The sequence below is a fragment of the Leopardus geoffroyi genome, chromosome A3 (genome assembly GCF_018350155.1).
Source record: "Leopardus geoffroyi isolate Oge1 chromosome A3, O.geoffroyi_Oge1_pat1.0, whole genome shotgun sequence".
NCBI lineage: Eukaryota > Metazoa > Chordata > Mammalia > Carnivora > Felidae > Leopardus > Leopardus geoffroyi.
Window position 1 is genome coordinate 59,434,588 of NC_059336.1, and position 21,110 is coordinate 59,455,697.

The 21,110-nt window shown below is 40.7% G+C and overlaps 1 protein-coding gene across 12 annotated transcripts in view; it reads right to left on the bottom strand.

The window, feature by feature from the left end:
- Nucleotides 1-1,313: 1,313 nt before the first annotated feature.
- The window catches only part of NMS (neuromedin S), a 47,469-nt gene continuing 27,672 nt past the window's right edge, over nt 1,314-21,110 (bottom strand). For 4 of the 12 annotated variants that reach the window (XM_045445706.1, XM_045445709.1, XM_045445707.1 and 1 more), the window contains 7 exons: nt 12,934-13,280; nt 10,988-11,043; nt 10,620-10,658; nt 5,554-5,631; nt 4,083-4,118; nt 3,481-3,522; nt 2,416-3,323 (listed from right to left, as the gene is read on the bottom strand). In XM_045445706.1, the coding sequence (XP_045301662.1) occupies nt 3,231-3,323; nt 3,481-3,522; nt 4,083-4,118; nt 5,554-5,631; nt 10,620-10,658; nt 10,988-11,043; nt 12,934-13,114 (525 nt within the window). In that variant the 5' untranslated portion in view covers nt 13,115-13,280 and the 3' untranslated portion in view covers nt 2,416-3,230. The other 8 variants (XM_045445710.1, XM_045445712.1, XM_045445711.1 and 5 more) reach the window with 7 other exon arrangements.

A 21,110-nucleotide genomic window follows, 5' to 3' on the forward strand; every position in this document is an offset into this window, starting at 1 on the left:
GTCATAGTGTGGAGCCCAATGTGGGGCTCAAACTCACTAACCATGAGATCTTGACCTGAACTAAAATCAAGAGTCAGAAGCTTAGCTGACTGAGCCACCCTGGCACCCCTCAGCAGGTGGCTTTAGTAACATAAGAGACACAGCTGAAAAGAGATTTAGTGAACTGGAAGACAGACTAAAAGATAATATCCATAGTGAATATCAGAGAGACAAAACAATATGGGAGATATATAGATTGCAGTGAAAAGAACTAATATGGGGCCCCTGGGTGGCCATCAGTTAAGTATTTGACTCTTGATTTCGGGTCAGGTCATGATCTCATGGTTTGTGAGCTTGAGCCCTGCATTGGGCTCCATGTGCACTCTTTCTCTCTTTCAAAATACATAAACAATTAAAAAAAGAACTAATATAAATGTGATTGGAGAAAAAAGAGTGAGAAAGTATGTGTCACTATTATTTAAAGAGTAAGAGAAGATCTTCTGCCTCATCTACTCCTTCAAATGATCTTGGGAGGCCTGGAAGTCACATCCTGTTTACAGAGGAGGTGCCTAAGAAGGTAAGGGGCCCAAGACTCATGGAATTGTTAGACATTAACTTAGTGCTATAACCTCAAGGCCCTGGTCAGCCATAGAGAAGGAGCTCTCATAAGGGCAAGTTGCTCTGGTACCATTTGTGTCATGAAAATCATCTTTGATTTCATCTTTGAAGTGTAATTAGAGCCAATGCTTACTGAGCGCTATGTACCACTATGCTAAGCCCCTTACTAAAACAGGTGGTCTCCCCAGTCATCACAAAAATTATGTGAAGGTACTATCATTACCAACTACACTTTACCATGGAGGAGAATGAGGCATAGAGAAGTGACCAGCCCATAGTCCTCCAGCTAAAAGGGGGAAGGGTCAGAATATGAAGCCAGACAGTCCTCTCAATTCTCAGTAATAACAAGATAGCTGAGGCACGTGAAAACAATACCAAAACCAACACATTTAAAAAATATATATCCTGTTATTTTAAAAATACATCTTGGGGCGCCTGGGTGGCGCAGTCGGTTAAGCGTCCGACTTCAGCCAGGTCACGATCTCGCGGTCCGTGAGTTCGAGCCCCGCGTCAGGTTCTGCGTTGATGGCTCAGAGCCTGGAGCCTGTTTCCGATTCTGTGTCTCCCTCTCTCTCTGACCCTCCCCTGTTCATGCTCTGTCTCTCTCTGTCCCAAAAATAAATAAACATTGAAAAAAAAATTTTTTTTTTTAAATAAAAAAAAAAAAAAATACATCTTATCCCTCCCCCAAGACTTCCCAACAAGAAATGAAAATGTTATGCCTATGCTACTTTATTTTTTACACAACTGAATATTCTGGAGAATACAGAGCAAGAGAATTATCTTTATTGTTCACAGAAAGAAATTTGACATTTGTTCAAAATAATTGCTCGATTTCCTTATCTGATCCAGTTTCTCTTTGCCACTGAATTCTGCAAAAGAAGAGAAAAATGTACCACTTGGAACAAATCATTATCAGAATCAAGACAAGACCGGCGGGTATGTTATTATATAACATATTTTAAAATTATGCCTCATTGGACAAGTCATAAATGCCCCAAAACGGTACTTATTTATCTTTGCTGTATCTAATTAGGCCATTCGGTCTGTGTGAGTGCTATGGCCTCTGTGAACATCTTCCCCCACCTTCACCTGGAGAGCTCTGTTTCCCAGCATCTGGACAGCTTTCTCAGGCACCTAGGCCTGCCCAGGCTTTAGCTGCTGCCAGCAGGTCAGGATCAGGCTCTAGGAAGGAAACTGTGACACCTCCGAAGGACAGCCACCTGATGCCCCTGGGACAAGAGACAGAGGAGGCCCAGAGCTGCCCTCGTACATGGACTTCACTTCCACAGGCTTGGAGGCCAACAAATCTCCCCAGATTTAAACTGGGTCTCAGAACACTGCTGAATGGACAGAGTAGCCTTGCCTGGCTGTACTCAGAGATGTGCCCACTATAAGGTACCCCCCCCTCCCCTGCCAAGCCTTCCAGGGTGGCTTTTCCCTCATCAGAAGAGTCAGGTGAGAAGTCCTGGGGATCAGCTGGGCCGTGTGGGGTTCTCACTCCCTCACAGCTACTGCTGGAGCCAACACACCTGCAAAGAGCTGGCAGGCAGCAAAGCCTGCATTGTGTGCTTGGGACAACCTATCAGGCTGCAGTGGAGGTCTCTGCAGTGTGGACAGCAGGGAAGGGAGGGGGGTGGGGGGCCCTCAGAGCTTCCATGTGGCCCGCCTCTTCTTGAACTACCACCGCTCTGGCTGCCTCTCACTCCCCTTCAGTCACACACAACATTTGCTAGGAGGAAAAGACTGCAATGGGGCTGACCTTGGACTATCCTACTGGGTGTTGGCTTCAGTGTTTCTTCCATTCCTTGGCTGGAAAAAAAAATGGAGCAGCTTACAGATACTGAGACAAAACTGCCTAGAACCTGTTTCTGGGCTTCAGATCCTTCCTCAACTGGGCCTTATGGCCTTATTCTCCTAACTGGGATGTCAGCAGCCCCCTTGGGAGTTCACCTGGTAATCCCTAGCCCAGGGCTGGTAGTAGGTCACCTGTGGCAGTGCTCCAGGACCCTTGCTGATCCTACAGCCCACTGTCCCCGCCCCACCATTCCACCACCCCCAGCCTCTATTTATGTGGTGGGATGGTCTTTAAACCATTTATCACAGGACTTCTCACCCTACAGACATCATAGAGACCCACTGTTTCTCAAAGCACTTTCTGGAAAATAACCACTAATAGGTCATGCAGGCAGCATGGAGGTGGAAGAACTTCCTTGATCAAACAAGTTGGGAACTACAGGTTGTTTCCTGAAGGACACACCTATGCACACCGTAAACCTTTGAGAGAGTTGGGTGCCGTGTTTTCCAATCTTGTCTGATCTTTGCAGAGTTACCTCTTGGCGAACCTCTTAGTGACCCACAGAAGGCAGTTTGAGGGCCGTGGGTCTAGTCTGATTCATAGTCTGATTTTTTTGATGCAAACAATTGAGGATTTAAGGGATGAAGCACAGCTAGCCAGTGGTGGATCACAAACACAGTTTCTGACTCTGTGACCTTTGCAAGAGGCTCGGAGATCCCAGGGCAGGAGGAGAGGATGGAGATTATACTACTTCCAGTGCATTTGGGGGTCACGTATCCTGACCTTCATGCTCAGGGTCACAGACTCCAATTCTGGTTGCCCCCATGTCTGTCCATCAGCAGTACTCTCGCCTCCCACCCACGGTCCCAGAGCCCTGGTTTCTCAGCCTGGGTCCTTCTGGACTCTTTCCTTTATAAACATCAAGCATCTAGGAGGAGACTTTGAGAGTTAACCCTAAGTAAAGGATGAGATAGTCCCCATAATTATTCACCAGCTTGCTGGGCTATGCTTATTCTGTAGGAACTCATAATTGGGTGATAGGGGGGAACTGGGGTTAAAAACAGAGAAAAAGAAATGTGTTATACCCTGAAAAGGAAAAATGGTCGTCCCAAGGTGGCAGTGTGATCCTGCAACATAAAAACACAAACCATTATGTAACCACTTTGTGCCAAAGGTCTTCTGAAGATGTCTATGACAGCAGTTTTCAAACTGTGGTCCCCAGACCAGAAGCATCAACAACACCTGAGAATTCTTTAGAAATGTCTATTCTCAGGTCCCTACTGAATTGTAACAAAGTCCCAAGGTTGATTCATGGTCAACCTCGAGAAGCGCTGGTTTGTGCCGTCTGCAATACCTCTCCCCCAGTTTATACAACCGGTATGTGAGCCCCTGAGCCACATAAAGCAAATCCTCAGGAACAGATGGCTCTAGGTGACTCATCTGCAAGAATGGAGATGAAATATAAACAGCCAGAAGCATTGCCCCATGATTCCTATCTGCCTCAGGACAAGCTAAGGAAAACCTGAAATTAAATGCTCAGCCTCAGAGATGATTTTCAGGGGCATACTGTGAGACCAGTTCTTTCAGAAGAGATCTGAAGGGGCTATAAGACTGCCTAGCTCCAAGCACTTCCTGTCCTTCCCTTGTAGGTCTTTGGGAGTTTTGTTCTCCATGGGGGCTTACCTACCTTCTTGGTGAAATCTCCTGCATCAGTCCTTGAATCCTGTGAAGGAGGGAGGCACAGGTTACTTTAACAGGAACCACATCTCCCAGGCTTGCCGTTGTTCTGCTGTGACCCTGCACCTCCCTGGCTCCATCCTCACTAATCTTTAGGTAGCCAGAAATCAGGTGCAAAAAAGCAGTTCAGGGGAAGGGCTAACCATGGGTAGCCAATTATAACTTCCTGTTCAGGAAAGCAAGCATGTTTTCTTGAGGTAACATTTGTGTCCAGGACACAATGTTAAGTTGGCTTGCTCTTCCCAATAGCCTCAACTTGAAACTGACCCTCGGTTTGGGCAAATTTTCAAGGTTAAGCCATGGCAGCTTCGTCAGCTGTCTCTACTTGTGGGTCTGGCATAACAAGGATCAGGCTCAGTCTGGAAGGTTGCAGTCAGCAGTGGATCAGACGAGACAAACTGTTGCCTGTGCATAAGATGACCAACCAATTTTCCAGGACCTGAGCAGCTTCCTGGGGGGTCTTGGGATTTTCAAAGCTGATACCAGGAAGGTCCTGGGCAAACTGGGATGAGTTTTAGCGTTCAAAAGAAATGTTCTCGGGGAACCTGGCTGGCTCAGTCTGGCCAGTATGCGACCCTTGATGTTGGGATCTCTGAGTTCGAGCCCCACCTTGGGGGTAGAGATTGCTTAAAAAAATACATTTTTAAAAAAGAAATTTTCGGGGCGCCTGGGTGGCGCAGTCGGTTAAGCGTCCGACTTCAGCCAGGTCACGATCTCGCGGTCCGTGAGTTCGAGCCCCGCGTCGGGCTCTGGGCTGATGGCTCAGAGCCTGGAGCCTGTTTCTGATTCTGTGTCTCCCTCTCTCTCTGCCCCTCCCCCGTTCATGCTCTGTCTCTCTCTGTCCCCAAAATAAATAAACGTTGAAAAAAAAAATTTAAAAAAGAAATTTTCTTTTTTTCTTTCTTTTCTTTTTTTTGCAGGGGCGGGGGGCTACCATGCAACAAAATATTGATTAGCATTTTGAACAATTACAGCTATTACTGAAACTGGTAATTTCTAAATTATAAAACACGATTTTTAAAGAAACAAAGTTCTGAGATACGGATAAAAGGGCAGGTGGGGGCAACAACAGAAAGCAAGGGGATCACCAAGGCAAATTGTTCCCGTCAAGAGAAGAGGAAAGGTCAGGGAAAGTAAAAACAACATGGAAACTAAAAGGAAACATAGGGATGGCGAGAGCAGAAGAGAACTTTGCACTAGCCCCCCACCGACCCACCCCCGGGGGGCTCTGCAGCCACTGGGTCGGGTTCCAGGGTTGGGGACTGAGGCACAAGGTGGGCCAGCTCTCCTTCCCAAGGTGGAGGCTTAGATTCAAAGACAGCATGCAAGCGCGTGCCTCCCCACCCCCACTCCCCCAGCGACCACATGCATCTGCCATGGTTAAGTGAACTTTGGGTGGCCTAAAAGAGAAAAACACCTACGCGCTGCTGCTGAAATCTTTTCATCTTTCGGTTGGCGAGCTGCGCGGCCAGGCGCATTAACGGGCGCACCGGGGGAAACTGCAACAGAGGGCGCAGGGAGGGTGGGACACGGCCCTCTCCCCCGCCTTACAGATAGTTTAATTTCCAGAATAAAGTCCATGTCAGAGCCTAAGCTTAAATTTTATGTTTTCAATAAAGAACTGCTTGCCTTTATAGCAGTCCACAATTCCAACACATCACTTACAAATATTCCCTGAGGGAGGGGCGCCTGGGTGGCTCAGTCGGTTGAGCGGCCGACTTCGGCTCAGGTCATGATCTCGCCGTCCGTGAGTTCGAGCCCCGCGTCGGGCTCTGTGCTGACAGCTCGGAGCCTGGAACCTGTTTTGGATTCTGTGTCTCCCTCTCTCTGACCCTCCCCCGTTCATGCCCTGTCTCTCTCTGTCTCAAAAATAAATAAACGTTAAAAAAAAAAATTAAAAAAAAACAACACACAAATATTCCCTGAGGGTAAATCAGACTTTTATCTGCCTTAACGCCAAGCCTTCTGCCCTAGTATGGCGTACGGTGTCCCAAGGAAGCAACCCAGTGCCAATCTCTTTTCGCTCCGGGTGTGCACTCCTAGTCTACGGAAGGAGGTGGAAGAGCAGCGTCCATAACCCTCTCCCTAATGCCTTTGATTTTCCTGCACTTCTTGTCTGTGACCTTCCAGCACACACTCAGACATACATACCCGTGTCTCATATCTAGTTGTTGGGAATCCTCCCTGAACACTTTGGCTCAGAGTCAAGGTTCATTTGTCTCACAGAGTTTTCTTCTTCCAGTGTCCTTTCTCCCTTTGCAGTGCTCATGGCCCTTCCTGAGAATATCCCCATCCTCACCTGATCCTCATTCCTAACCTATACTACAGCTGAGTCTTCGCCTCTTGGGGAAACAACACTTTGCTGTTTTGTTTGTTGTTGTTTTTTAAGGGTGTTCTTGAAGACTTGGAAAGCCTTGACTATATAAATAAGTGACTTTCTAATGGTAGAATTTCAGTTACTATGACAGAGCACCTGAATTAAGAATTTTATTCTATGACCTTCCTAATATTCCTCAAATCATACCCTGCAGAAATTCACTTACACAGCCTGCTTTTCAGGGTAACTCAAATTTATAATAACAAAGTTAGAGGTAGTGCATGTTATTCCCATAGCACATACACATGGTGATGGTTATAGAAAGTGCCGCTCCATGGATCACTGCTGGGGATATGGCACTTTACACTTCTCAAAGCATTTTTTTTAATTAAAAAAATAAGGCAGTATGATAAATGCAAATAGAGGTTAAGTATTTATGGGGCCTTTTAAAAACATTTATTGTAAGTGCATAATAAAAAGTTATTCCTCACTTATTTTTCCTTTTTGGTAATATATTCTCTAACTTTTCTGATGTGTCAGCCTCACATCACTTCCAGCCCAGACAGGGAGAGAGATAATATGCCGGAAGCCCCAGGAAAAAGCTCTTTGAGAGCTATTATACAGACAGTGTCTGTAAGCCCCTTGCTTTTCTACTTATCTGCACATATTAGGTAGGGATAAAAGGCAAGCAGAGGAGAGTGACTTTTATAGAAAGAGGAGTATGGTAAAATACTGACCCCACTTTTAACTGGATGTGTTGGCTCCTGAGTTCTGGAGTAGTGAAATTAAAAAAAAAAAAACTGAGTAAGACAGGTTTTAGTCTTATTTTAGTAAGTTGATTTTAGTACGAGTTGATTTTAGTGCAAGTGTCACTTGCTATAAATGTGAAAGTTACATGCCTGTGTTGCCAGGCTGGGCAGTACTCACCCTTTTGTATATGTCTTGATTATCCTAGAAAGAGAATTGTGAGGGTAAGTTACATGGCATTTTACTGGGGCAGGCAATTGACAAGGTTTTCAGTATAAGTTACACCAGGACCTTATTGAATTTATCTGAATATTACAAAATAAATTGGCAATCTAAAAGGAAATCAATTAGACAAACTCAGTAAGACTAGAGTTGATGCAGGGCCTACAAAAAAGCAAGTTGTCAGCAATACATCATTATTTTAAAACTAAATCTTATTTCACCTTTCTTTGGGAGAAAAACATGGTCTGTAGTACACACAAGCAATCCCCTAATCATGTGCCAGATAACCATCGAAGACTTGAAATAAAATTAATGATTGCAATTTTTAATTTGTCGCTGGGTGTACCCTGGAATTCAGCTTTTTTAGGGTTGGTTCAAATCAACCAAACTCTTCCTCACCCCCACCTCCCCAAATGCTTTCTACATGAACTTCCAATCTCTTGGCAGAAAGCCCAACTTTTCATTTCTAAGTCCTTGTTAGAGCACCACCTTGCCCTTGTTGGCATGGATGACAGACAGGGATGGTTGCACAGGCAGCACACGCTACTCCAGGATACTGCTGTGAAGAAGTCATCTTACAAAACAATAAATCAGGTTTCCATGCCCGCATTTTGTAAAATTGATTGAGGATTACTGTCAATGATATTGCAAATATGCTGCTCTGGATAATATTGATCATTCACATCTCAATCACACTGAAATCTTCTTGAATCAACTCAAACTTCAATCCAGACAGAAATGAAAGTTGTTACTAATACTTCTAACTTGTTGCTGTTGATAAAATTACATCTTTCTGCAAACTGTGGAGAGTTTCTACATGGGAAGCAGCTGATACTTATGTATTCTACACACACACACACACACACACACACACACACACACCCGTCATGTATGTGTGAGTGTATCTGTGTTTTCTGGACACTTATTGGGCAAACAATCGTTTTTTGTGCCATATTCGTCAGCTTGATACTGTTATGTTTCAGGCCAAAAAATAACAAGGAACATGAAGATGCTTTTCCAGGTGCTAGAACTCCACTCTCAACATTTCATATGCACCTTCCTTGCTTTAATTTTGTCTTTTTACATAAAAAAAAAATTTCAAAATGTACTTACCTATCTAATTTATGATTTTTTTCCTTAACTAGAACTTAGGTTTTTTTTTTAATTTTTTTTTTAACGTTTATTTATTTTTGAGACAGAGAGAGACAGAGCATGAACGGGGGAGGGGCAGAGAGAGAGGGAGACACCGAATCGGAAGCAGGCTCCAGGCTCTGAGACATTAGCCCAGAGCCCGACGCGGGGCTCGAACTCACGGACCGCAAGATCGTGACCTGAGCCGAAGTCGGACGCTTAACCGACTGAGCCACCCAGGCGCCCCTAGAACTTAAGTTTCATGAGAGCAGGTAGTTTTGTTTATTTTGCCCACTACTGCACCTTTAGCACCTAACATATGGCATGCTTCCAATGAATGTATTTTTCTGAATGGATGAACGGTAGAGCTGTGTTCATAAGAATCTATTGCCACCCTCCCATCTAAGCTTCTGATCCCACCAGAAACACAAAACAGGAAGACTTTCCACAGGTGTCATTATTTGTAGAACATAACTCTGCTTTCTGAATTGCTTAAAGATAGAAGTCCCCTAGAGACACACACCTGGCTTTTTTGGAGAGCAGGACTGGAAGTGGACTTAGAGCCCAGGTAGCTCATCCAGACATGGGATAGTTGAGGGAACCAGAGCCCCAGGAAAGGAAGCGACATGCCACAGGTCATATTTTAATGCAGGAGCAAGACCAGGAAGAGCCACAATCTCTCTATCCATAGATTTAAGAATGTTGATAGTTCTGTTCACTGAACAAGCCCTTGCTCTTCTACAACTGGTGATGACGAACAGGATCAGCTTTGGGAAGATGGAGAAAGTGGAAGGAAATTCATTCCATGTGGCACCTTGCACTTGGGGAAACCTATAACCCAATTTAATACTGTAACTAGCACATGTGACTGCCACACTTCCACTTTTTCTGCTTATGTAGGGAACATCCTTGCAGCCTTCATTTGAGGGGTAGGGAAGCCCATTTGGTGTGAAGTGAACAGGCTGTGGCAAGGAGATGAAAAACTGAGTTTTCACCCTAAATTTTTGCTCTGGATATCAAGGCTATAAGATTAGTTTTGAAGATAAGAGAGGACAGTTGTCTTCAAACATATGCATAGGTATAAACTGAAAATAAGAAGAAATAGGCATGATATACTTATGAAGTGTAAGCGAGAAAGTGATGTTTGAATCTTGAAGGATGGCCATTAGTGGCATCAGAGATAATGGTAACAGCTGGCACTGAAGTGCTGTCATTTACTGTGTTACTGTTGTAAACACTTCACAAATATTAAAGCCCTCAATCCTCACAATAACATGAGGCTATTATTCCCATATTACAGATGGGAAAACTGAGACACAGAGAGATTAACAAACTTGCCAAAGTTAAGTAGATCTGGGTGTTAAACCCAGGTACTTTGGTTTTAGAGTCTGAGCTGTGAACACAGCCTGCAAAGGCATTTTGGCTAAGGAAAAACCTGTGCAAACAAACATATAAAGGCCTGGTGCACTTGGGGAATAGTGAGCAGCTCAATGTGGCCAGGATATGGTATGCTGTGGCTTGGGGGAAGTGAGGAAGAAAAGATATGCCTCAAGGTGAAAATATTCAGTGTATGCTAAGAGTCATGGACTCCACCCTAATACCACCCTCTTGTACTTTCCACTGAATCAAAAGTGGTTCTGTTGTGGTTCCTATCGCTGTTAGGTTCTCTACATGAGATCTATTTACTTTGTATCCACTGAAACATTACTGTTGTGGTTCCTATCACTGTTAGGTCATTTACATGAGATGATTGTTTTGAAGAACTATTATATCATAGTATATCAATTTGTAACATATACCATGATATGTCACAATGTACATAATATAATTATATATGTATGTATTATAATAATTATAAGAATATACATGAACTACCAATATTTTATGGTATTTTATATATGACAGATTCACTTGTTATTCCTAAAACTACATTCTTACACATGTATTTAGACATACACACAGATTTCTCCTGTAGGTACCAAAAAACTGCTTCTTACAGATATCAATTATGATATAAACATGTGAATTGTTATAACTTAAAGAATAATTATATGCATATAACTGTTTTACCTTAGTTTGCCAAGAAAGAGTTGCCCCATATGCCAGCCACTAAAGAAAAATATGAAAAATGAATCAAAGATAAGTCTAAATTCGAATCAAAGATAAGTCTAAATTCCTCAGTCAGTAGAAATCTATTACAACACATATAAAACTCTAAAACTGTCCCATTTATGAACCTTGCATTACCTTCTCGTACAGTGACGGTGAATTTCAACACAACTCTCAGGATGCCTTAAATGAGGCTATGAAAATGGCAATATGAGTTCCTGCTGCAGCCAAGAATCTGATCTTAAAATAGTTTTAAGTGAACATTATCCACATGATATTTTCAAGGCCAAGATGAAATAAAAATCGCACATTACTGAATAGCAGCGTACCTCAAGCTGCATGATATCCAAGTCATCTGGGGGATCAGCTAGAGGTCGAGGAAATCCTATTATGAGAAATCACAAAAATATTAATTAGAGAAAAAAGTTCATAGCATTAACTTTTAAATCTTTACGTTGAAAAACATACAGAGATTCTAGAAATACAATATTTTAAAAAGGATTTACAAAGAAAACACATTTCTACCTACAACAGTAAATGTGAGATTTGTACTAAAATTAATTAAACATAATTCCTTTTTTTAATTTACCAGGAGTTACCAACATAAGAGTTAGTAACTCAGGAGGGAAAAACTTAATTTGTATTTTTATGGAATTTATGGAGATAGCATATTAGGAGATGGTGTCAAGAAAGTGTGTGCATCAGAGTCAGTCTAGGAACTTTTAAGAAGTACAGATACTTGTCCTTCTGCTTCATCAGACTTTTCAGGGGTAGGTGTGGGCAAGGGTGTTACCAGCACACAGCTGCACCCTATGCCAGTCAGCCTTTACCTGGCCTAAATGAAGTCTCCATCTCATTTGTACACGGTGCAATACTTGGGGGAATAGCTAATACAGAAATTGGAGGAATCAGTTGGAGAGGTGAAATTAATGGGATAAATGTAAAACCCTGAACTTAGATTTTTTTAAATGTGGGACAGGGAATATTTGGCTCAAGAGTATATACATAATAACTCAGGCTAATGGTTACAAATTACACGTGATCAGATTTCAGTTTAGTGTAAAGAAATTTTTGATGATTGGAGCCATTCAAAAATGCAAAGTAATTTGAACCAATCCTATAAGGATTTATTAACAGGTTCTGTGTTAACAGTACAAATGATAAAGACTATAGGACCCTTATCCTCGGGAAACAAAAAAACTTAAATAGGAAAAAGGGGGAGGTGGATACAAATATATAGATAGATAAATAAAAGGTAATAACAAATTCCCCAAAGTGTAATATAAACAAGATTCTATTGGACCCAAGAAGAGGCAGTTACTGGCTCTCTTAGGCTGGTAGTGAGTTGGGTGTCACTGAAAGTAATCAAACAGGGAAATCATAGATCCCTGTTTGCCATGAAAGGTTAAATTAGATGACTTCCAAGGTTCCTTGCAATGTCTAGGTTTTGTGATTACACTGTAAGACACAGCAAAACAAACATACTGTTTGAAATATATTTTCTGTTTGAATATATTTTCAAAACTTTTCTACACCCCTAAATCAAAATTCTAATGGAAAAGTCTGAAATTTTGAAATAGTCCACATTTCCAATTGGAGCTGCCACCACATGCCTCCCTGTATCATTTGGTGAATTACCTTGAAATTGGTAATGCATTCCGACTACTGATCCCATATCCCACCCTTGGTTCCCTGTAAAGGTACTGGTTTCTCAGAAGCTGGTGAAGCAATAGCCTTGTCCAGTCAGATCCTCGGACAGCGCCCAAGCCCACTAAGACTTGGGGCCTCCGCAGCTCTGTCTGGGATCCTGCCTCCAGGGAGCCCACAGAAAGGCCATGAAAATATTCCTTTTTCCTGTTTGCGTTCCTTTCCCGCCCCTCTCCAACTGTCCCTCAATCCCCAGTCCTCATGTCTGTAAACTCAATTTTACTGTATTCTCTCTTCAGAATTCCAGGAACACAGATGGCTAAGACATCGGGGTCTCCAACTCATATCCCTCACAGTTTTAGCAGCTCATCTTTGGGACAGCCCTAAGTCAGGAGCTGTTTAACGATAGTTCCACAAGGGAGTCATGTCCTTCGGTAAAAGGCTGCAGCATCTAGTTCTGTCCACCCTCTCTTAAAGGTTAGGGACAAATGGGAAGCCATTTCAAAAGGGTGGAAATGGAGGTAGGTGAGGGGATTATGTTGGACTCCTTCCAGGACCCAGAACCACCCTGAAGGATCAAGGGTTAGAGCTCAGCCCAGCTGGGGGTCTGATGAAGGGATCTCCTTACCTGAGGAGGGAATCTGTAGCATGCAGAAGCAATAGATGGCCAAGATGGAAACGAATTGAGGAGGAAGTTGTTTCATTTTCAAAGCCAGGTTCCTCTTTGCTGGCCACAGATGTGTGCTGCCCAGATAGGAGTTGAGCATTTCCTGAAGTTCCAAAGGCAGAGGCAAAACTCTGCCCTGCATCTGATAGGTCCCAGTGGAGAAGGTGCCTTTGTTTGCAACGCCCAGGAGCCCGTTGGCTGAGAACCAATCAATTTTGCACAGGAGGACCCTGGCTTTCTCATAAATGTCATGCTGGGCCCTTATTTGTGGAATAATTCCTCCTGGGGTAGGCACTGTAGAGAATCATCTTTTTCAATCCAGCAATAAAAATAAAAAGTGGAGGGTCATAATTGTTATTCTATAGTGGTTTGAGAAACATTTCTGACTCTAGAAAGGCGTTTTCTCTTTTTTTAATCAAAGAACTGGATATAAATCTATACACTCTTGTGTGACGAAGTCTTATTTCCTAAGAAGCTGTTTATTTTCCACCATTAACAAAGGATGTTTTATAGTCTTTGGTGCATCTGAGAACAAAATTTGGAGTCCTGGATATAATATTACAAGAAACTCAAAAGTTCAAGTAGATATTTTAAAAAGCAGAGTTAGAAATTAGACTCCTTAAGGTTTGTCCAGACTCCTTTCTATGAATAAGTTAAATATTTCAAATAAAACCAGCATATAAGAAAACATAAGTGTTTAATTACAATAATAATAACAACAATAATAACATGTCATCTACTGAGCTTCTATTTAGGATTTCACTTAGGTTATTTTATGTAGTTCTCACAGAAGATCTGGAAGGAGTGTATGATTATCCTAATTTTATGAATGGGAAAATTAAGGCTGAGAGAGAATAAGGAACTTGCCAAGGTTACCAAACCATAATGAATGCAGAGCAGGGATTTGGACTCAAGGATATCTGAATCCAGTCATGTCTGTGAAAGTGTGGGATTTTAGTCAATGTGTTCACTTTTTTCTAAAAAGACCTTCCTTGATAGGGAATATATTCAATCTGTAGATTGTTTTGCGTAGTATGGGCATCTTATAATAGGGTATTATGCTAAGTGATATAAGATGAAGACAAATACCATATGATTTCACTTACATGTGAAATCTTAAAAAACAAAACAAACAACCACCACAAAACCTAGAAACAGATAGACTTATAAATACAGAAAACAAACTGGTAGTTGCCAGAAAGGAAGAGGGTAAAAGAGTGGGAGAAATAGGGGAAGGGAATTAAGAGGCACAAACCTCCAGTTACAATATAAATAAGTCATAGGATGAAAAGTATAGCAGAAGGAATATAATGAATAATATTATACTAATGTCATATGGTGACAGACGGTACTGTGGGGAACACTGTGTAAGGTATAGAGTTGTCAAGTCACTATGTTGTACACCTGAAATTAATATAATATTGTGTGTTAACTATATTTCAATAATAAAAAAAATTTAACAGCCTCTTTGAGATTGGATATGGAATAGAAAGGAGAAAGAATGAAGTCTGCAGTCTTGCAAAAAGCACAACCTGTATAAGGCATATATCAAATAAATATCTTTTTTTCATTATGCATATCTTTAATTTTTGCTCTTTTAAGGATTAGGAGGCAACTAACAATTGTTGAATGTTTACAATGTATTTAAAACATGTTAATACTTTACCTAAGTCATCTTATATCATTTTTTTCAGTTAATGAAAGTTTTAAGAATAATTTTGTGTGGGAGTCACTCAGAATAAACACATAAACTGTTTAATTATGACTTAAAATGTGGTATTTTGCCAAAAAATTCTAATTCATAAGAGAGTGGGAATTATAAACTACTGTATAGCAATAACATTTTGCCTACTTCCTTAAGGCAGCAAGAAAATAGAGATTTCTATTTATTACAGTATTTACCACTTTAGTTCAAGGAGAATAAACTAAGGTCTTCAAACACCAGGAAGAGATGATATCTTTGTATTGAAATACACCCACTTCCCAACTGTAAGTCTTTACTGAATGAATGGGAAAAAAATGAATGATTGCTTTTTGAACATAAACCACTTATCTATATGATATTAAAACACAATTACTTATGGACATTTTAGACACAACACACACATACTAGCAAAGGTTTGTGGCAGTTCTACTATCAATCAATAAGTATTGTTTAAATATTTGGTCTATCTCTACCATGAACTAAGTGATCTATGCACAAACATACATTTTTCAAATAAACCTATGTGATAACTCTGGTTTATATCAAATTAATTTTATTTTGTACATTTTTCATACATTATTTCTCAGATATTTAGAATAAAAAATAGAAATATTTTTTAACTCATTACTTTTAAAAAGATTTTATTTCTAAGTAATCTCTACACCCAACATGGGGCTGGAACTCAAAACCCTGAGATCAAGAGTCACATGCTTCACCAACTGAGCCAGCCAGGTGCCCCTAAAAACATTATTTTTAATGCTAATTCAGAAATTGGATTATGCTGATATCCCAGAAATGGAATATGTTGAAGCCCTGATCCCCAGTGTGGCTATATTTGGAGATCGAGCCTTTAAGGAGATAATTAAGGCCAAATGAAGCATAAAGATAGGGCTCTAATCTGATAGGACTGGTATCTTTATTTTTTATTCAAAAAAAAAAATTTTTTGGGGCGCCTGGGTGGCGCAGTCGGTTAAGCGTCCGACTTCAGCCAGGTCACGATCTCGCGGTCCGGGAGTTCGAGCCCCGCGTCAGGCTCTGGGCTGATGGCTCAGAGCCTGGAGCCTGTTTCCGATTCTGTGTCTCCCTCTCTCTCTGCCCCTCCCCCGTTCATGCTCTGTCTCTCTCTGTCCCAAAAATAAATAAACGTTGAAAAAAAAAATTTAAAAAAAAAAAAAAAATTTTTTTAATCTTTTATTTTTGAGAGAGAGAGAGATACAGAGTGCGAGTAGGGGAGGGGGAGCCTCCAGGCTCTGAGCTGTCAGCACAGAGCCCAACGTGGGGCTCAAACTCACGAACTGCGAGATCATGACCCAAGCCAAAGTCGAATGTTTAACTGACTGAGCCACCCAGGCGCCCCAGGACTGGTGTCTTTATAAGAGGAGGGAGACACCAGAATCCTTTCTCTGAGAGCACACAAAGAAAGGGCTAGGAGAAGACACAGTGAGAAGGGACTGTCTGCAACCTGAGGAGTGAGGTCTCATCCGAAACATTTTGCTAGCACTTCATCCTGGACTTCCAGACTCCAAACTGTGAGAAGATAAATTTCTGGTGTTTAAGCTACCCAGACTGTAGTCTTCAGAATGGTAGCCTGAGCAGATTAATACAAACACATGGGGGAGGGGGAGGGTTAGTCAGTTCAGGAGCCCTCCAAAAGTAAAATAATGACATGAAAAGTGTAATGAAAGTTAGAAATTCTCAGTTTCAAATGATACAATTATCTACCCAGAAAATCCAAAAGAATCAACTGGCAAATTAATAGAATGAATGAGTTTACCAAAATGGCCTAATTAACAAAACAAAACAAAACAAAACAAAACAAAACAAAACAAAACAAAACTATTTTCAGGAATAATTTTCTTGAACATAAACAAAAATAAATTTTAAAATGTATTAGGTGGGGCGCCAGAGTGGCTCAGTTGGTTAAGTGTCCAATTCTTGGTCTCCACTCAGGTCATGATCTCGTGGTTTGTGAGTTCCAGCTCTGCATTGGGCTCCGTACTTACAGTGTGCAGACTGCTTGAGATTCTCCCTCTCTCTCTGCCCCTCCCACGTGCACTCACTCACACGTGCTCTCTGACTCTCTAAATAAACTTAAAAAAATAAAAACACATTTAAAAATTTATTAGGAAATGTAAATAGCCTTAAAAACGATGCAATTCTGAGGACTAAGCCAAAGAATAAGTATGCAATATAATAAAAAAGAAAACTACAAAACTTTACTGAAGGACGTAAGGAAATATGTGAATAAAGAAAAGACATATCATGATCGTTGAGGACAAGAGTCAATGTTGTTAAAAGTTCAACTGATGGCAAATTAATCTATAAAGTTAGTGTAATCCTTATTAAAATTCCAAAACTCTTTTTTCATGGAATTTTAAAACTGACTCTCAAATCATTTCCAGAGAGAAAACATTCAAACTATACTTTGCCAAAAAGATACTCTGCCAATGTCAAAATGTACTATGAAGCAGTAGTAATTGTTATATTGTTGTAGTCATTTTGTTATTGATCTGGTAACAGACAATAACAAATAGATAAATGGACTGGAACAGAGTCTTTGAAGCAGATCATTTAAATACAGAGTAAAAGTGTTTATTTCGAATCAGTGCAAAATGATGAACTATGCTAAATGGTGTTTAGAACAACTGGCCATCCACGTGGCACCTGGTGGAGCATGTGATTCTTGATCTCAGGGTTGTAAGTTCAGGCTCTACATTGTATGCAGAGATTACTTAAAAATAAAATCTTAAAAAAAAACAATTAGTAATCTAGTTGGCAAAAAAAAAAAATCCCTATTTCACACTACAAATTTAAATAAATTTCAGAGGATTAATGAATTAAGCCTAATATACCCATAAATACACAGGGGCGCTTATATAAAATTCTGTATTAGAAAGAAATAGAGTATATATTTGATTGGAACACTGTTCTTGAGCAAAATTTAGAATAGAGAAGCCATTAAGGAAAAGATTGATAAATTTTATTATATTTTAAAAATATCTGTATGAAAAAGATAAAAGAAATATTATCAAAGAAAAGACACAGTGGGGTAACTATACAACAACTATACAGATATAATACAGAAAAAGAAAGGGGAGGGAGAGAAAGAAGGAGGCAGGCAGGCACAACTTAAATGTCTAACATAGAGAAAATATTAAACTGTAGAATATCCACAATATGGAAATGTATGCAACTCTTAAAAAGAATAAGATGGATCTATCTGTATTGACAAGTCAAACTCTTTGTAACATAGTGAGTAAAGAAAAACAGTTGTAGAACTACAATAGAACTATCTAGTATCAGTTTTCCTCAACCAATAACAGCCCAGTCTCCAAACTTAGTTGTTTAAAACAATATATTTAGCTCAAAATTATACAGGTCAGTAATTTGGGCTGCATTCAACTGGGCAATTCTTATGGTTTGGGCTGGGTCAACTAATCTCAGCTGGGCTCACTCAGACATTTGCATTCATCTGGTAAGCAGACTGGGTGTCTGGGACCCCTTTCCATGTGGTCTCTCTATCTCCAGATGGCTAGCCCGCGTTTTTTTTCCCATACTGGTTTCAGAGTTCCAAGGCAGTGAGTGTAGAAGCTACAGTCTTCTAGTTTGGAACTGGCACAACATCACTGGATTCACGGGGTGGGAAAATAAACTCCACTTCTCAATGAAAGGGGCTGAAAACTATACAGCCAATTTTGTAATCGACTAACCTACACTTACATACAAGTTTTTTCAAAATGGCTCCTGCAGTCCCATGAGTGCGTATGTAGGTAACACAAAGAGAAAGGGTAGGATTCCACACAAACACACAAAGAGCAGTGATTCTAGACAAATGGGATTATGAGGGAATCATAAAAGCTTTTCCATTATCTGTACTTTTGAATGATCACGTTGGCTATTTATGAATTACTTGTATAACTAAAACTAAATTTTAAAACTTTATTCAGGGGCGCCTGGGTGGCGCAGTCGGTTAAGCGTCCGACTTCAGCCAGGTCACAATCTCGCGGTCCGTGAGTTCGAGCCCCGCGTCGGGCTCTGGGCTGATGACTCAGAGCCTGGAGACTGTTTCCGATTCTGTGTCTCCCTCTCTCTCTGCCCCTCCCCCGTTCATGCTCTGTCTCTGTCCCAAAAATAAGTAAAAGTTGAAAAAAAAAAAAAACTTTATTCAACTCCAAACACTATTATGAGTATGTGGGTTCACATTTAAACATCTGAACTTACATACATGAAAACACAGCTTCTTTCTTTATCTTATTACATTTATTTTTCCGAAGTGTTTCTTTTGTTAGGCATTACTGAAAAGACTGTAACCAGTGGATTTGTCAGTGTCAAATGAATTTAATGAAATATCATTTTTTTAAAATACATGAACTCACAAGTGGAGCTCCCACACCATTTGAAACAGAAGTGAATGCTGAAAATTACACTAAAAATTCCTCCTCCTTTCCACATTAAATTAGCTCCCACTTTGTAAATGGTTATTATGAAAAAACTCAGCAGGCTTTTAAGGAACTGAACTTTAATCTGTAGGATATAAAAAATGTAATTTCAAAATTGATTATAAGTTTCTGTGTTCAAAGCATAGCTTTCTGAGATCTTCAGTGGCACCTAGTGTCCTTCAAGAACCTCTGAGTCTAAAGCAAATTAAGATGCAGGTATGAGAATTAATGTTTGAGGGCTTCTATCTCTCTAGCAGGGTTTCACAGAAAGTAATGACAGGTTTATTTCAGAGGCTGGCTGTTAATGCCCCCAAAAAGCTGTTTGGTGGTAGAAAAGGCCAGCCTTTCCAATCTGCTAGCACTGTCCCCACTCACCTGAATACACTCTTTCTTTGCCTCCCACCTTCTATGCCTATATCCTGTGCTTTTCTCGTGGCCTTTACATCTGCTCTTATAGTGGGCTATTTAGTGGAGGCAGGGGATGGGAGAGCCATGTAATCTCAGGAGAACCAGGAAGTGCTAAGAGACAAGATCCACAAAAGTAAGAACCATGGCTTTACTCATTTTATATTTTCCTCTGCCAAGAGTAATATATCAGACAGTTGGGTGAGTTACTTGTCCATTGGCCTTCAGCTCCTTAAGTGCCTTTCCTTATTCCCCTCTGATCAGGGAGAGCTAGAAACCTGCAAAATAAACTTTCTTCCCAGCTAGCTTCCCCTTAGTTTCTATCATTGGTAGAAAAGGATGGGAGGAATTTGAAAGACAGAAGGGAGAGCCATTTTTTTTCTGCTTTAGGTGATGCCTCCTGCAGATGCAACTCTCCTAGACTCCATGAGCACTCCACAAGCAGCAGCATTTATACATAACTTCATACTCCCCAGGTCCTGTGGTGTAATGAGAGTGTGTGCTCCTGGATTCCTGGAGAGAAGTAGAGGTGGTAATTGAAACAGTAGCTCTTGTGGAGACCCCATTAGTCTTAGTGGTCAAGGAACACAGGCTCTGTGAACATCATTTTTCCTTATGATTCTCCAACCCTAGCGGTGGATGGGAGCTTTCTTCAGTTGCTAATCTCTGGGTAATGTCACCATTTACCATTTTTCAATTTTTCAATTCCAGACTCCTTTCAACTCCTTTACAGTTTTGTTGAGATATACCACATGTATTTATAATCTGATAAATTTTAACGTAAGTATATACTGTGATATCATCATCACAATAAAAATAACAAATGTGATTTCTCATGCTACAAAAGTTTGTCATGCTCTTTTGTAATCTCTCCCTCTTCTTCCCTCACCACAGATCTGCTTCTTGTCATTATAGCTTGCATTTTCTAGAATTTTACATAAATGGAATCATACAATATTTTCTTCTTTAAAATCTGAGTTCTTTCACTCAGCACAACTAAAATGACCTATGTTACATATTTTAATCTTTTATTCCTTTTTTGTTGCTACATAGTATTCTATTGTTTATATGTATCACAGTTTGTTTTTCATTCACCTTTTGGCAGACATTTGTTTCTAGTGTTAAGCTATTACAAATAAAGCTGCTATGATCATTTGTGTACAAGTTTTTGTATGGGTATCTTCTTTCATTTCTCTTGGGTAAATACTTAAGCTTGGAATGACTGGATTATATGGTAGTTGTATATCTCACTCTTTAAGAAACAGCAAAGTAATTTTCCATAGTTGTATTATTTTACATTCCTACCAGCAGTACATGGGAATTCCAGTTGCTCCACATTCTTACCAACACTTGATATGTAATGTTTTTTAAAAAATTTTTTTTAATATTTATTTTTGACAGAGAGAGAGAGAGAGAGAGAGAGCGCGCGCGCGCATGAGTGGGGGAGGGGCAGAGAGAGAGGGAGACACAGAATCTGAAGCAGGCTCCAGGCTCTGAGCTGTCAGCATGAAGCCCGACGCGGGGCTGGAACTCACGGACACGACATCATGACCTGAGCCGAAGTCGGACGCTCAACCAATTGAGTCACC